Here is an 18,267-nt window from a genome sequence, read left to right on the forward strand (position 1 = left end):
CAATCTTATTGGCTGTATTCCCTATGCTGTACTTTTCATCTCTGTGATTTATTCATTTTGTCACTGGAAGTTTTTACCTCTTATTCCTCTCTGTTTCACCCATTCCCCTCACCTCCCCTCAGGCAACCCCAGTTTGCTCTCTGTATTTAAGAATGGGGGCGTGCCTCTTTTATTTTCCTTTGCTCATTTGTTTCTTATAGAACACATTTGAGTGGAATCATATGTCTCTATCTCCCCCGAGAGGAGAAAGTGCAAAGATATGAGTAAGGAGGGGCACCTGGGTGGCTAGGTCGGTGAAGCGTCCGTCTTTGGCTCAGGTCACGATCTCATGGCTCATGGGTTTGAGCCCCGCATCGGGCTCTGCACGGGCAGCATGGAGCCTGCTTGGGATTCTCTCTCACTTTCTCTCTCTCTCTCTCTGTCCCTCCCTCGCACGCTCTCTCTCTCAAAACATAAACATTAAAAAAAAAAAAAAGATATGAGTAAGGACCATGTCCTTGCCCTCCTGGAACTTACCTTTTAATGGGGAAACTAACAATTAACCAATAAGGGCATCAATAGTGATGTAGGCACTTGGTAACCACTGTTCAACAAATGGAATGTTCAGTAAACCCTGTTTTTGAGGGAAGTCTCTCAAAACTTTTTGGCTGCCATTAGTTCCATTTCCTTCTCGGATAGTGGACATCAAAACCTCTGATACCATAAATAAGATGGAGTCAGATGGCTTCGTTTGGTTGGTTTTCCTCAGGGAGCCTGGGAAGGTTGCCAATTGTTTCTAGCATCTCCTGTCCCAAGCATGATATTCTCATTGGGATGGACGGTTCACCCTGAACATGACAACACTACATCTTAGTTTGGAAGTGGAAGCTTTTATTTATCCGTTAGCTTCTGTTTTTGCTCTGTCCAAGCTGACGGTTGGGCTGGGCCAGAGCACAGGGGGAGCTTGGCAGTGGGGTGCGGTGCCCATTGTTCATCATGTGATTCCTGTTAAGATGTTTGTCTTTGTTTCTGGAGCTACCATGACTCTACAGGGATTAGTGATCTCCGGTCGTGCTTCCCAGGCAAAAAACGCTCACTGTGATTCTTAATTCCTCCCGGATGGCAGACCCTTGGATCAAAGCAAGAAGCAGGACTCCATTAATATTATAAAATGCTTTTTCCCAACTACAGTGCTCCATCCACTGTGCTTCCTGGTGCTTTGAGAATTGAATCCAATTAATGAAAGTTTATTGCCTCATTAGAAGTGATTTCCAAAGCATAATTAAGCTACATGCATCATATAGTATGTATGGGTCATGGGAGACCAGAAAAGTGCATTAAAAGCACTATAGTACAGTGGACTATTTTGAATCAAAGGTTCTGTGGTGAATGAAAACCAACTAAGTATCTGTGATAGAGTACTGGGTTTTAATCTGGCCACTAAAACCCATGAGAAATAGTTATGTGTGTTGCCCTAGAAAGATATCACTGGTGTGTTAATTGGGGGGGGGGGGAAGCAAGTGTCAGATTTCAATGTTTAGAATAATTCCACTTTTGTAAAATAAATATAGAGATATTTATATTTAGGTATAGGTGAGTGAGTGAGTGACAGAGAGAGAGAGAATATGAATGAAATTGCATTAAACTATTAACAACGGTTATATGGAGGGTAGTTGAAAATGGTCCTGGCTAGGGGCGCCTGGGTGGCGCAGTCGGTTAAGCGTCTGACTTCAGCCAGGTCACGATCTCGCGGTCTGTGGGTTCGAGCCCCGCATCAGGCTCTGGGCTGATGGCTCAGAGCCTGGAGCCTGCTTCCAATTCTGTGTCTCCCTCTCTCTCTGCCCCTCCCCCGTTCATGCTCTGTCTCTCTCTGTCCCAAAAATAAATAAACGTTGAAAAAAAAATTTTTTTTTTAAATAAAAAAAAAATAAAAAAAAAAAAGAAAATGGTCCTGGCTAGACTAGGTGACCAGATAGATTGGGGTTGGGAGCCATCACTTTTATTAACCTCTAAAATATATGTTTGAAACTTGAATCTTCCCTGTGCTAGAAATTGACACTTCTTGAGCGCAGAAGTATCCAGGATAGCCTTTGGCTGAAAGTGCTCCTAGACCAGCACATTCTCCAGTCACTGAAAACATTCTAACTTTAGTGTTAGGAGTTCCCTCTGAGATCTGGGCGAGGCAGAGAGCACAGAAGTCTTTCTGACCAACGTGTTCTCTCTGCTTTCTCACAAAATGCCCTGGATTCTCCCCCCTTTGGAGCCCTCGCTGTCTCCTGTCAGCAGATCCTTCCTCCCACTCACTCCCATATTCGTCTTCCTTGGTCCCACCACCCTCATTCATGACCTTGTGTCTCATCCATTTCAACAGTCTCTTTTCTAATCATCGCAGTTTCTTTTTAATTTTTAATGTTTATTTTTGAAAGAGAGAGAGAGCTAGCAGGTGAGGGGCAGAGAGAGAAGGAGACAAACACTCTGAAGCAGGCTCCAGACCCTGAACTCTGTCAGCACAGAGCCCGTTGCAGGGCTCGAATTCACGAACCATGAGATGGTGACCTGAGCCCAAGCGTAATGCTTAACTCACTGAGCAACCCAGGCGCCGCCCTCCCCATCACGGTTTTTAATGAGCATGACAATAATACCTGAGCATTGTGAAAAAAAAGTGCCTCCGGCTTATGAGTAGAACATAAAAATGTCTCTTCTCCCTCTGCACCTCCACAGCTATATACCCTAGAGGTTACCACTGTACATAGTAGCTCTCTGCAAATTCCAGTCATTTGATATGCAAGAAGCAGACTTCTGTGAATATACTTTTAGTTTGCTCAAATGGCTTTATGTTTTAAATAAGCTTTTGAAAAGGGCTTTCCCAATATCCCAATGAATTGCCTGAATGTAGTGTTTTGACCAACTCACTTCTCAGATGATACGTTAGTAAGATCTTTTTCAGCAACACATGATGGAAAATAAATCGATTGGTTCAATCAGCTGAAAAGTCTGACCTTAGAAATGGCCGTCTACAGGGTTTGAACAATGCCATTGAGGCTCACTCTCTCCTTCTGTCTCTGTCTCTCTCTCCTCCTTGACTCTATCATTTCTTTTTTCTTCTCTGTCTCTTCCATCTCTGTCAGTCTCCCTCTCTGCCTCTGTCCCTCTCTTTATATCTGTCCTTTGTGTCCCTTTGCTGTTTTCTTGTTGGATTGAGTCTCAGGCTGGGCTTAGACCAGTGAGTCTTAAACCATCCTGATTAACTCGTGAATCCACAGGAGGAGAAGCCTAAATGCTCTTTCTCATGGAAGAATTTTGGCTGGCTTTGCTTGAGTCACTCTTTCACTGACCATTCACACATTATGGTAGCTGGGCAGAGGTGAGGCACCATGACGGTCAGCTTTACCAAAGGTGTATGGCGTGGGAGAATGGCAGTTCCTTCTGGAAGAAGGATGTTGGGCAGACAAGAATAGCAGACATCAACTTCTTTTAGGCTGCCCAAGGGACCTTCAGATCTCTTTATTGAGCCTCCACAACAAGACAAAGGTTTGCCCTTCCCAACTCTTCTTGTATTAGGCCAAACATCCCTAGATCCTTCCACTGGCTTCATATGCCATACTTTTTAGACTTTTAACCATTCTGATCCCCTTCCCCCAATCAATGCTATACTTTGTCCTGTATTTGGCATCAAATGCAATTCCCCTTGAAATGGTTCACTTCACTGAGGATGCCATTCTCTACGGGATTGCAAGATGTCCTCATTGACATGTTCAACCAAATTGCCTACCCTTTCTCTTGGCAACACAAGAACTTGATGTATATTATCTGCAAAACTCTTCCGACGATTTGTCAGTCGCAGATTTTCTTTTAAAACAGGTTTACTTGTTCAACATATGATTCTGACTCAAAGGTTGCATATTTCATCCTGTGCCAGAGATAAGCGTGTCTGCGTTTCTTAATGATCTCCCTGCGGCACCACTCAGTTTTGTAATGTATACCTAAAAGGTGTCTGTCATTGTGAACTTGTGTCACACAGTTACATCTGTTTTCCCAATGGGATTGAAATGTGTTTCTGAAAGGAAGGCGTACTGTTTCCCTTTGTCACATACGCTTTGAGGCTAAGTTCATACTTTGTACATGATGGTAATACTTGTTGAGTTGAATCTCATGCTTATTTTTATATTCATTTCATTAAATATGTATTGAGTACTTAACTAATTGCCAGGAGCTGAGCAGAGCAGTGGAAGTGCAGAGGTGAACAACCAGAGAAAGCTCTGAATCGCAGAGCTTTTAGTCTAGTGGGGAACAGGTAGTAAATAGGTAATTATAATGAACTCGGTGGCCATTGAAGTCAAATAAGGAGAAGTCAAAGAAGCTATTGGAGCATGTGGCCTCCAAAGCAGGGTAAGCTCTGGGAGGAAGTAACAGGGAAGCTGGGATCTGTGGATTATGCAAATGTCAGTAGGTAAAGGGGAAGAAGAGGAGGCATCTTCTGGAAGGAAGGTTCCAGAAAATGGCATGTGCAAAGCCCCAAATTTTCTTCAGTGATACCTTATCAACCATAGGCTAAATTCTTCCCTTGTCTTTCAGTGCTTTTCCCAGCGTGTCCTCGGTCTATTTTTTCTAACTCAGCTCCAACCCATGAGTGATCTGTTACTCATAGCCTGAGTCTGATATGTTTCCTCATAACCCCATGTTCTGCCTTGCCTCGAGTTCCTTTTCTTTTCCCGATGAACACTCACCCTTCAGTATTCTGACAGAATGTGTCACTGTCTCTACCCACTGGCCAGGCTTCATTCCCCATGATTTGTTGTTTCTTCTTCTGAGTGCCCATAGAATGTTAAATATAAGCATGGCAGTGGGGCGCCTGGGTGGCTCAGTCAGTTAAGCGTCCAACTTCGGCTCAGGTCATGATCTCGTGGTTTGAGAGTTCAAGCCCCGTGTCGGGCTCTGTGCTGACAGCTCAGAGCCTGGAGCCTGCTTCGGATTCTGTAATTTATAATAATAAATAAAATGTTAAAAAAAATTAAAAAATGTATAAGCATAGCAGTTATCATCCATCTTGTTTTTAAAATTTTTAATGTTTTTTTTATTTTTTATTTTTAATTTTTGTGAGAGAGAGAGAGAGAGAGAGAGAGAAAGCGCACATGCGCACACAAGCAGGGGAGGGGCAGAGAGAGAGGGGACACAGAATCTGAAGCAGGCTCCAGGCTCCACGTTGTCAGCACAGAGCCCGACGCAGGGCTTGAACCCACGCACCGTGAGATCGTGACCCAAGCTGAAGTCGGATGCTGAACCGACTGAGCCACCCAGGTGCCCCAGTTATCACTCATCTTAATCATTGGTTTCTCTCCTTCTCATCCTGGATGATAAGCTCCTTGAGAGTCAGCCTCAAGGCAAACGAGAGTTCACCTGTCCTCGTGCTATTCTGATTGGTCCACGGCAGCTGCTCCAGGCACATTTAGCTGATGCTCCGAGATGTGACTTGTGGTTGCTTGGTCTGACTTTGGGGTTCATTTTTCTACCCTTCTCGAATAGCCAGTATAGCAAGTAGTTAAGAATGACGCCCCGGGTGCTGGACTGCCTGGATTCAATCCCAGCTTGACCGGTTACCAATTGTGTAATCTTGAGAAGTTATTCAAATTTTCTGGGTTTTACCTTCTCAGCTCTAACATTGTGTTAATAGTAACTTCCTTTTGGAGTTCGTGAAGAATATAACTGAGTGCATGCAGGAGAACATAAATCAGTGCATGGTACATAATAAGCATTCGATAAATGTTAGCCACAAGTATTATTCCATTATTGTTCTCCTTTCCAAATGTGAATTTCTACTGGTTGTTGTGGGTGCCTTCCCAGACACCGGTTGCTGTCTTTTTCTTCCTGTTGTACGGCCGAGTGTCCTTCAAGGTTAGACCCTCGGCCTTCCAGCACTAGCGATCTCCTTCTTTCCTTTGGAGAGCTCACCCATCCCATGGCTTCACCTGCACCTCTGTTCTCACCCCTCCTGCAGTCCTGTCCCATGCTGGGCTCTGGGGTCCTATCTCTACCCACCTGTTCAATATCTCACCTTAAGCTTCTTTCTGTTTTCTTGAATCCAGTGTGCCCAAAGTGGAAATTTCCGTTATAAACTAATATCCTCTTCTACTTTGTACGTAAAAGGCACATCTATTAGTCATCTTTTAGTCATTTAAATGCAATTCTTTGAGGTCATCTTTTCCTTATCCACCATGACCAGCTGGAAGCCAAATCGTAGACGCATTTTCATAAATATCTCTCAAACCCATCTTCCTCCTCTTCGCTCCTTTTCTCCCATCCCACTTCTTGATGGTTGCAGTAGGTTTTTAGTTTTTATTCCTGTATATTATTTATCAGATACATCTTTAAATTAATTTAAATACGTTCACATTTTTTTCCACGTGTCCTCAGCTCAGAAAGCTTATAAGGCACTCATGTTCTCTGTCTTCTTCCTAAAGAGGGTTGCTTTGGTCTCACCCTGACCATTCACCAGCATTACCAGGGCACGGACTTTGCCAGATGTGGGTTTAATTCCCAGTTTTACTGTATCCTGGCCGTAGGACATTAGGCAAGTGGATTGAACTCCCTGGGCCTCAGTTTCCTCTTATTTATTTATTTATTTATTTATTAACATTTATTTATTTTTGAGACAGAGAGAGACAGAGCATGAACGGGGGAGGGTCAGAGAGAGAGGGAGACACAGAATCCGAAACAGGCTTCAGGCTCTGAGCAGTCAGCACAGAGCCCGACGCGGGGCTCGAACTCACATACCGCAAGATCGTGACCTGAGCCAAAGTCGGACGCTCAACCGACTGAGCCACCCAGGCGCCCCTCCTCATATTTAGAACGTGGAGAATGAGAGCTGCCTTGCAGAGTTGCTATAGGAGTGAGATATATTATAGAATACACCTCTTGCTGCATAGTGTGCCCTCGGTAAATGGGCAACACGTATAGTGTGAATAGTAGTAGCTATAGCAAAGACAAGAAACAGACAGTTATAATACGATTGGAGATGTGCTGTGTCACAGACATAAACAAAATACTTGAAGAACCAGGGCAGAGATGCGGAACCAATTCAGATCTCTGACAGAAAGGAGTCTCCCCCCAAACCCTCACCCCCACAGTTTTTTCTTCCTGGAACCCGAAGTTCCCCCTCTGCTCTTGGCGACATTCTCAGCCCCACTTTGTGTTCCTGGCTCCTGATGAATATCCCTGCTGGGGTCGTCTTCCTTGATTCTCAAAGCGACTGGCAGCTTGCCAAGCCCCTTGGGAAGCAGAAGCAGAGCGCTTTAGCTTTCTCTTGAAGCCGATGCTGTTTCTACACGGCTTCAAAGGGGAACCAGAGCAACTGAAGTGTAACAAAACCAGTTACCATGAGGAAAAAGATAAATCTCTCCATCCAGAGCTCTGCCACAAAATGTGGCTAGATCTCCTACTGGAGGGAGGACTACCGTCCAGCCAGGGAACTGCCACGGTCACACTAGACTGTATTATTACCTGTTTATTTCAGTTGTAGTTATCGGTCACCATATAACATCTACCCCAAAGATTAATGGGTGAAAAAACAATGTACTATTCCCAGATTTCACGATTCTGTGCATCAGGAATCTGGGCTTGGCTAAAGTCACTTGATGGTGTTTAGCTGGAGACTGGACAAGCCTCAAGGGTCCAAGACAATTTATCATACACATTGATGGCACTTTGGTGGGGTCATCTGGAAAGCTGGGCTCAGCTGGGCCCCTGTCCCTGTCCATGTGGTCCCAGCTCTCTATATGTGATCTCATGTTCATACATGTTCGATTTCTTACATGACAGATCATGGCCTTGAGAAACCAAGAGCCCTCTTAAAAATTAGTCTCAAGACCGGCATATAACACTTCTAATGTATTCTCGGTCAGGGCAGTCACAAGGCAGTCACAAGGGAAGGAGCAGACTCCCCACCTCTGGATGGGAAGCATGTCAAAGACTTTGTGGCCATCTTTAATCCAACACAACTACAACCTCTTACAAAAGCTGAGATGTAATTAATCCCCCTTTACCCATAAGAAACAGAGACCCAAAGACATCACATGATTTGTTAAATGTTGGAAAGAATATCCATGAAAGAATTGACGCTAGAACTGATTGTCTTGCTAAAGACAAAATGCCCCTTGTAACTAATACATTTATTGATTCTGCAGAGCTCTTTATCCCCCTGGTACTAAGTCCTAAAGACCATTGACTTGTGCTTTATAAATTTGGAGTTGAGGGTAGGGGGTGAGGGGACTGTGATGAAAGGTTTGTTTTCCTGATTCCATCTCAATATTTGGGTCTTAGCAGCCAGATGCGACTTCATGTGTTCTCTCCTGCGGTTGGCATTTCTTTCTTTAGTTAATCTTGACTAGAGATCTGGTCTTGCAGACTGTCTAGGATGTCACTTTCAATTATTTCAGGAAGGACAGCAGGGCCTGGATTAAGTCCATAAGAGGATACTACACAAGGTCTACTTCATTGCTTGCAACCAATAGGGTCTCACTGCTTCCGTTCACCTTTAGGGACCAACTCATTCACCACGTTATTACTAGGAGAGATGTTGAACCAGGTGACCTCCATTTTATTTGTTAAATAATTTAGAGCCCCTGGTTCCAGAATGTATTTGAATCTATTTGAATTCATATGTATAATATATATATTCCCTTTGATCTTGTACTTATATGTAAGTAAAGATAGTAACTACTATTTATGAAGCATTGTGTACCCAAAACTTTCTGTATTGAACACCATCTCATCATTTCTCACCGTGAGTCAGTGAGGTGGACATAATGATACCCACACTTCAGATGAGTAAACTGGATCCTGGAGAAGTCACATAACTAATCCTGAGACCACAGAGCTAATAACTGGTTAAGACAGGAAGACGAGATGCTCAGATAAAGACATAAAGTTGACTGCTAAAATCTCCTCTAAGTCTGAGAATCTAAGATTCCACGTTATTCTCCTTGCTCCTCTGCTTTCCCTGTGGTGGGATGGCAGGAAGTGAGGAGGAAGAATTTTCCTTAATTGTAGGACGGGTGGGGTAGAGATTAGCACGGAGCTTAAAATACATGACTGACTTCTAAGAGTTGTCAAAGTAAATTGTGTCCCCAGAGACATTTAAAAGCAATTTAATCACACTTTTCCACATGGCTGCATTTGGGGAAGCTGGTGGCTGGTCTACCAAAGGGGATTTTAATGGAGTTTTATGAACAGTAGTTTGAAATGTTTTGCGGAGACATTTCTTTGCAAATACCCATGCCACATGTTAGTTAATCCTGGCCACCTGGAACCTCACTTGTCACCTGAACATTCATTTAACCACTTTGTATAAGTTTTTTAGTGAAAGAACAATGGGCCTTGTCCAGTGGAAGTCTAGGGAACAGACCTTGCAGATAAATCCGTTCCTGAGATGGGACCAAACCGCGTTCCCTCATGAACCCTGTTCACCTGGCATGGGAACCAACGATCCTTTTTCTTGAATTTGTTGTAATTCAGCTTCTTTAGTAGAGCATGCAGCAGCGTTGATTGCAATGGACGTTTTCCAGTTCAAAGAACTTTTGGACGTTTTCCAGTTCAAAAAACTTTTGCTAGACTCATCCTAGCATAGCATTCAAAAAGGTTCTCAGGAGTTCCCAAACCAACAGCATCAGTTATCAGTTATTATCAGTTATCAGTTCTCAGTTATTGCCAACCAGCAACAATAACAGAAACGTGAATTCTTGGGCGCCATAACCAGATCTTCCAGGAACCTGTATTTCGGCAACCCCTCCAGGTGACTCCCTTGTATGCTACAGTTTGAGAACCGCTGCCCCTGAGCTGGCCTTTTTAGACAGATTTTGTTCTATTTTCTTACAGATACTCTATGTCCCAGTTAACTTGTACTCTCTTTATGTTTGTATGCCTATGTGGATGCATGGATACAGGTTTATGGATTTATTTTATATAGATAATCTCTGTCTCCTGGCCTTTGTCCATACTATTTATAGTACATGGATTGCACTTTCTTCTCCACCATCCTTACTCAGTCTCTGATGTCCAACTTGAAAGACACTTGCTGGAGAAAACCTTCCCATCCTTCTACTAAAGATGACCTTTACATCCCCCAAACTTGGTCCCACAATGTAAAGTAGAATTGATTTTATTATTGATTCAACCTATTCTGTGAGCATCCACTCTATCTAGCATTGTACGAGACATTGGGGATACAGTGGTAAACAGGGAAACATCGCTGGAACTTACAAATCAGGTAAGGTAGGCTTTTCTCATCCCCTGTCCTAGATTGTAGCTCTTTGAGGGGGCACACGTGTCCTATACTGCTGGGAGTCCCCCAGGCTGTATTAAGTTATGGTGAACAGGGTGGAAGGCAATGTAATTGTCTTTTCTGGTCCATATAGAATGCACTGGAGTATTGTGCTCTCTTTGTGACATCCATAGTTAAGACATAATGGCACACTATGGCATATGCAGAAGACATGAAGCCCTGGCTGTTGGTATACATCACCTCCTCTAAACCAGGGTTTCTCAACTCCACCACTATGGATGTTGTAGTTAGATGATTCTTTATTGGGGAGTGGGGGGGTTGTCTTGTCCATTTTAAGACATTCAGCATCTCTGACCTCTACCCACTGAATGCCCAAAGCATGACCATTCCCAGTTGTGACAACAACAGATGTCTCCAGCCATTGCCAAACATCCCTTGGTGAGTGAGGTCAACCTGGGTTGAATACAACTGGGAATATTTTTCCTGCACAAAGTAGGATTTCAGAAGAAGGGGAAAGCTCTTTTCAGGTGTCTGTAGGACCGTGATGCAGAGAACGAATTAGAGATAGAAATTTTTAATTGATCGAGAGAGTAAAACTGGAAGTTACAGGGAATCAATTTGGAATAAACTTCCCTAACTTTAGAGTAGCCTTAAGTTTAGAGAGTAGTTCAGTGGTTTTTGGTGAATTCCCAGTCCCTGGTGCATTCAGGATGGCCTGGATACACTTCATTTTTTTAAGAGAGGATTTAGGGATTTCAGGATTCTGCAAGTTCTGAGATCCAGTGTTTTGACTGTTTCCAAAGTGGCTTTTAAAGAATTAGAATAATTCCTTGGGGGCTTAGAGAAGGTGGCAGAGTGAAGTGATAGTGGTGAAGTTGACATCCTGTCCCTTGAATCAAACGGCCTGAGCTAGATCCCAGGTCAGCTCTTACCTTGAACAAATCCTGACACTTCTGTGTGGTTTGTGTCCTCGTCTATGAAATGGGTGCCTTTATAGTTCCTGTCCCATGAATAGCTGTGGGGACTAAATGAGATAATACTGGTAGAGCCCTTGGTAAGTAGATGAATAGAACCTACTAACTCAACTGGTGCACTTTGATCTCCAAAGAACTTGCAAATTTAGCTACTTCTGCCTGGTGGTATTTATATGTGTGTTTGGGGGGCAGTTCACAATAGGATACATATTTTTGTGATTTTGCAGAGTAACATAATCCAAATATAGGAATTAAACAGTAACCATGACAGGTGACAATCAACTTATCAGATTCCTGTCTAGTCCCTGATCTGTAGACAGAGGTTAGAATTTTTAAGGAAGCTCCATTAGTCAAATAACACTCAAACTCAGTTTTTTAAAGCTTATTTATTGATTTTGAGAGAGAGAGAGAGAGAGAGAGAGAGAGAGAGAACAGCAGGGGAGAGGCAGAGAAAGAAAGAGAGAATCCCAGGCAGGCTCTGTGCAGTGCAGAGTCCGACTTGGGGCTCGAACCTGCGAACTGTGAGATTGTGACCTGAGCCGAAATCAAGACTCAGACGCTGAACTGACTGAGCCACCCAGGCGCCCCCAAACTCAATTTTTATTTTAATCATTTTATTCAGGGATGTTTGTTTTCACCTACCTAATTTAGACTCTTGAATGCGGACTTGGAAAGGATTTTTATGTTTCTTGATTCGTTGCTAGAAAGCAAAGGTTAGAAAGTTATTGGGAAAGATAGAAGGATATGTGGTGGCTTCTTCAGGGAAGCTGCCTCAACAGGGCGAAAGCTTTGGTAAGAATCTTGAACCCGTCAGTCAAGTGGGTGCTGTCATCTGAGCTCCAAATACAAATCTCATGTTTTTTACACCACATGCTACTTAAAAAATCAAAGTATGTCTATGGTAAGGTAGCGTCAGGCTAAAAATGATGTAGAGGGAAAGATTCAAGTCAAACACATACCTAGACACAATGTTCTTATTCATCCCGATCTATCACTTGCAACTCGGCCAGTGCAATCTAAGTAAAATTAAATTTTTTTTTTTTCCTTTTACTCATCACTGATTTTTAAAGTAGGAGATAAAGGATTTTTTCTCAGGCTTACCCAACCACCCCATATCATGCAAGAGTCAATTTCTACAACAGTCTGTGCGTCTTTCACATAGATGTATCCCACCTGAGCCCCTATGGAATGAGCTGTCCAAGCAACTTTCTTTCAGGAATTCACTGGCCAGGGCACTGACTATATAGATCAAATGTATAAAAGATTGGTAAAATGTGTACGACATTCACAGTATCCCTCTTGAAGTTGAACTTCAAAAGGAAATCTGTCACCACTATTGACTCCTCTGTGGCAGGAGCTTCTAGTAACCTGGGGTAATGCAAATTAAAGTGAGGACATTGGGCAGCAGACCATGGACATGGACACCGGACAGCAGACCATTTCATTTTTTAAAAATTAAATCTAATCAGGGCATATGCATGGCTCAGTTGGTTAAGTATCCAACTCTCGACTTCGGCTCAGGTCATGATCTCGTGGTTCATGAGTTCGAGCCCCACATCAGGTGCCGCACTAACATCGGGGAACCTGCTTGTGATTTTGTCTCCTCTCCTTCTGCCCCTCCCCCACCCATACTCCGCCGCCCCCAAGATAAACTTAAAAAAACAAAATTAAATCTAATTAACTATTTTTAGTGAAGTATAATTGACATACAATATTATATAGCTTTCAGATGTACAACATAGTGATATGACACTTACATAGATTATGAAATGATCACCACAGTAAGCCTAGTTACCACTGGTCACCATATATGGTTATTACAATACTACTGACCATATTCCCTCAGCTGTACTTAACATCACCATGACTTATTTATTTTATAATTGAAAGTTGGTACCCCTTAATCTTCTATACCTATTTTGCCCGTCCTCCCACCCACATCAAACATGAGGAGATCTTCTTATGCACAGGATATTCATCATACCATGGGAATCAGACAATCATCTTGGCCAAGCAAGACTTAGAAAGAGAGACTTCCACAAAAGTGTTCTGAGCACCAATATAACTATATATTATGAAGTCCTCTTCTGTAAATTCTACTGTCTTCCTCACATGACCCTCTGAATATCTGTGTCCACATATGGAAGCTTAAAGACTCTTCTCAGGTGAGATATCCTGCTTCCTCAAACTTACCTTTTGGCCCACAGGGTATTTAATTTTGGCTTGTCTTTTTGAATTTTTGGATTTCTGTGACACTGGAGATCCAACCAAAATTCGTGAAATGTTGCCTTTATTCAATATCTATTCCAAACCTCAAGAATCATAAATTATACAGTAAAGATAGGGCAATATCTGTTCTACACTTAGCCCTCGATTGCCTTCTTTGATATGGTAGATGAAGGGATGTTATAACTTTGAGCTACGATATGGAAATGTATTGAATGAAACAAGACATTCTTACTTAAAGTATCTATGGAGGACATGTCTAACATTCGAAACCATTTTTACTGATGCAGGAAACTTTGGTGGCAAGAGACTAACTTTAGCCAACTTTATTAGTTTGTTAGAGCTGTCATAACAAGTACCATAAACTGGGTTCTTAGAACAAGAAAGGTATCGTCTCATGGTTCTAGAGGCTAGAAGTCTGAAACCAAGATGTCAACAGGGCCACGCTACCTCTGAAACCTAGAGGGGAAGGATTTTTCCTTGGCCCTTCTTAGCTTCAGACCATTCCAATCTGCTGTCTCTGAGCATATCTGAATCTGTGTCCAAATTTCCCTTTTTATAAGGACATTAGCCATATTGGATCAGGGCCCACACTAATGGCCTCATTTTAATCTTATGACCTCTGTGAAGATTCGATTTCCAAATAAGGTCTTATCCCAAGGTACTGAGGGTTAGGACTTCAACATACTTTTTTACGAAAGGAAGAGGGGACAAACTCAATCCATAACACTAGCTTAAGCAAAGGAAAAAAAAAAGGGGAGTTTATTGGAAAGATACGTGGTAGCTTATCTAATCAAAGGAGGAGCTAAAGAAAGAGGACCGAAAGGCAAGATCATGGCTGCCCAACAATCCAAGGAGTAAGAGTTACTCCCAGCCCCACCAGGAGGCTGCTGTAGTATAGAGAGACTTTCGCTGACTTCCCCATCTCTGCATTACTCCATATGGCATTCAGAGTCCCAGGAAAAAGTCTGACTGGGTCACTCCCTGGCCAGAAAAGTCAGGAGCACCATCATTTGCTCTCCCAACAACATGAAAGTGACAGAGAAGAGGTAATTCCCAATGGCTTTGGGATGTTATTATCAAAAGAAAGGAGGAAGGATGCTAAATGGATAAAACCAAATGTCTAATCTAGACCCTCCAGTGCATGAGGAAAGGAGCAGAATTAAAAAAGAAAAAAAAGTAGGGGCGCCTGGGTGGCTCAGTCAGTTAAGCATCTGACTCTTGATCTCTGCTCAGGTCATGATCTCACAGTTTGTGAGTTTGAGCCCCACGTCAGGCTCCCTGCTGACGGTGCAGAACCTGCTTGGGATTCTCTCTTTCTCCCTCTCTCTCTCTCGGCCCCTCCTCCGTTCATGCGCGCTCTCTCTCTCTCTCTCTCTCAAAATAAATAAATACATTTTAAAAGTGTTTTAAAAAATATTTTCATATACCCCAAATTCATGATTAATTCTATGTTAATAAATCTGTATGATTGTTAATACCGCCATTCAGAAAAACCTGTCATTCTGATAACGATTGGCCTTTCTCATAAGTCAAGATCATGGGGGGAATTCTAACCAATCATGATTCTTTCCACTGCTGAGCTATCTTTAGCCAGATTTTGTCACCGTGTTAGTTTTATAGATAGAGAAAATGAGTTCCCAGGGGAGCCTTTCTCCCATTCTTTGGTCTGTCGTTTCTTGCACTCTGGTGCAGGTCAGGACACCCACTGTGTTACTGGCCACAGGAAGCTTGCTGGCACAGTGTGGTCAGCTGCTCCCTGACGCCTTGGAGGGAAAGGTGTAATTCTGCCCTCTCAGTTCCTGAGGCCCCCACGTCTCATGTTCCAACACAGGACAAGCTCTCCTTCTTATGCCACCCTCTTTCCCAACTCATCCTACCACCACCTCTTCAAAGAATATAGCCATTGTTACATTAGTTAGGCTTTGAATTAAGAAAAGAAAAGAAGAGGTGGGAAAAATTAAAGCAAATTGCATAAAATGAGGGGTATAAGGGGGTGTCTCATCATTAAATGGTATCAAATCTTAAAGAACAGACTTAGCCCCCAGGCTTTCTGTTTGTGCTTATTCTGTGACTCTTCCAAAGACAAATCGCCGATAGACCTACTGGGGTATTGTGCCTCTTGTCAAATTCCCACAGTTGCCTGGGTGCGGAAGTGGTGATTTCCAAGACTGGAATAGCATGCAAGAAGCAGTCTGGGAGTTAGAGCCCAGATCACTGAGTAGAGTAGGTTGCATCTCTGTCTGGAGGAAAGAAGGAGGCTAGCACATTGGCAGAACATGGACCCAAAAAGCCATGAGCAGTGAGTTCCATGGGGAAGAGCAGACCCTGGTCAATAGGGGCGACGTGGTGTCCACCAGTAGGCAGGAAATGATGGAGTAGGGAAAATTCGAACTTTTACCTTCTGGGCATCAGAGAAACACTTAAATGGGCTGGTCCAGAGGTAATGCACGTCAGTTGTGTTTCCAACTCCTTGACCAGACCAATCACTTGGCCCCGTCCAATCACAAGGAAGCCAGGAAGCTCATGTGCCCAGAAGGGCTGGACGTTTTTAGCAAACAGCAGTTATGACTTCCATTTGTCATATGGAAGGAGACAAACACCCTGGTCAACAGACTCTGATGCAGGAGATGCTTGGAATTTGCATTTTTTTTTTCAACGTTTTTATTTATTTATTTTTTTGGGACAGAGAGAGACAGAGCATGAACGGGGGAGGGGCAGAGAGAGAGGGAGACACAGAATCGGAAACAGGCTCCAGGCTCTGAGCCATGAGCCCAGAGCCTGACGCGGGGCTCGAACTCACGGACCGCGAGATCGTGACCTGGCTGAAGTCGGACGCTTAACCGACTGCGCCACCCAGGCGCCCCGGAATTTGCATTTTAAATGGGCCTCCTCAGGTGCGTCTGATGTAGGGGAGGAGTGGAATCTCTGGAACACTGACTTAGAATTTCACTGCAAGATAGCCAGGTAATTCAGAGTATGGGGACAAATCTGAGATACAGTTCTTAGAGCTCAGATGTAGGGCCAAGCCTGGGAGACATCACCTTGTTATCGAAGAGGCTGCAGTTGCCTTGGGCACTACAGTCCAGAGGGCTGGACAGAATCTTGTGAAATGCCCAGGCACGAAGGTAAGTTTCGGAAGCACGCCTGAGACAGAGCAGACCGTCAGGTGAGGGAGTGTCAGGCTTTTCATATACGGGGAGAGGAAGAGGGATGTGGGGCCAACTCCAGACAGTGACTCTCAGATGTGATCTGAAGTTTACATTTTTGTTAGCAGAAACTCATGGGGCGATACCACATTTCATTGTGTAATTGCCTTTTTCGTTCCTCTGTTCTTTTCTCATTGCATCTCCCCTTTCTCTCCTACCCACTCTTCCTCTTTTTGCCCATTATTTTCTCTTTTCTTTCTTATTTTATGCTCTGCTTGCCCCTCTAATTTCCCACTTTCCCGATGTTTCGTCTTCTTATCCCCCTTCTCCTCTCTGCTCCTTCTCTCCTCTTCTTTCTCTTCAATTATTCTTCCCTCCTTTTCCCTCTCGTTCTTCCTTTCCCATGGCACCCACACCTTCTATTCTCTCTCCAGGTATTATGCCATCTGCTGCCAGCCTCTGGTCTATAGGAACAAGATGACCCCTCTGCGCATCACGTTAATGCTGGGAGGCTGCTGGGTCATCCCCACGTTTATCTCCTTTCTCCCTATAATGCAAGGCTGGAATAATATTGGCATAATTGATCTGGTGAGTACCTATGCAGAGAGTGCCTGCTGTTTTAATCTCTGATTTACTTTATTTGCCTGAGATTCTAAGTAAATAAACAATATCAGGTTGGGTGGATATTCTAGGAAAGATTCTTTTTTTTATATATGTACATGTTTATTGATTTGGGGGAGGGAGAGAGAGGGAGAGCACACGCACGCACGCATGCACTGGGGAGGGGCAGAGAGAGAGAGAATCTCAAGCAGGCTCTGCACTGTCTGCGTAGAACCTGATGCCAGGCTCAGTCACACAAATCATGAGATCGTGACCTGAGCCGAAGCCGAGAGTCGGACGCTCAACCGACTGAGCCACCCAGGCGCCCCAGAAAGATTCTGATAGTGATCTAAGTGACAACAGCAACGACAAAAAAAGGCAAGCTAACGTTTTCGAATATTTGTTGGATGCCAGAAAATATGCTCAGACTTTAACATAGAATCCTAATAACATCCTTCCGTCATCTCATCCAGATGAGGAATATCAGGCTCAAAAAGGTAAAGTAACATGCCTGGTCAAATAGCACAACAGGTACTCCAAGCTTGGTGTTCAGACCAGAGAGCCTGAGACATGTGATGTGCCCCAAGAGGCCTTCGTCCCATTTCATGGCTGCCAGTGACCAGCAGACAACATGTCATGTGGGCAGAGGCTTCCAGAGAATGAAGAGAAGCCCGGGCCAGGAGTCGAGAGAACTGGACCCTGAGTCCAGCTCTGTCCCTGACCTTGAAGGACTGCAGTGAGAAGGTGCATTGGTCTTCAGTGGGGGAGTGTCTCCCAGAGAGTAGGAGACCAGAGTGTGGCACACGAGCCAGGCATTTGCCAGCCCCTGTCCGGATGATCTTCCAGAGATTTCTAGCTCTGACCCAGTATGCTCCTAGTGCCAAACTCGCAATGAGGATCAAAAGTTATGGTGTGTGTTCACTAGCAGTGATATATGTTCCCTAAGGAAGTTGTCAGGCGGTCACTCTAACCTTCGGTCCAGGACCGTGTTGAGGTAGGAAGGGGACTGGAGAGGAAAGATCGAGAGCAAGCTCCAGCCCCACAAGACCAGTTAGAGTAGAAG

At 43.8% G+C, this 18,267-nt stretch overlaps 1 protein-coding gene across 5 annotated transcripts in view; it reads left to right on the forward strand.

The window, feature by feature from the left end:
• HTR4 (5-hydroxytryptamine receptor 4) overlaps positions 1–18,267 on the forward strand; it is a 176,432-nt gene that overhangs the window by 100,986 nt on the left and 57,179 nt on the right. For all 5 annotated transcript variants that reach the window (XM_045437828.1, XM_045437832.1, XM_045437852.1 and 2 more), the window contains exon 5: positions 17,039–17,192. In XM_045437828.1, coding sequence (XP_045293784.1) covers positions 17,039–17,192 — 154 coding nt within the window. The remainder of the gene's footprint in view (positions 1–17,038; positions 17,193–18,267) is intronic.

This window comes from Leopardus geoffroyi, chromosome A1 (genome assembly GCF_018350155.1).
Source record: "Leopardus geoffroyi isolate Oge1 chromosome A1, O.geoffroyi_Oge1_pat1.0, whole genome shotgun sequence".
NCBI classification, from domain to species: Eukaryota; Metazoa; Chordata; class Mammalia; order Carnivora; family Felidae; genus Leopardus; species Leopardus geoffroyi.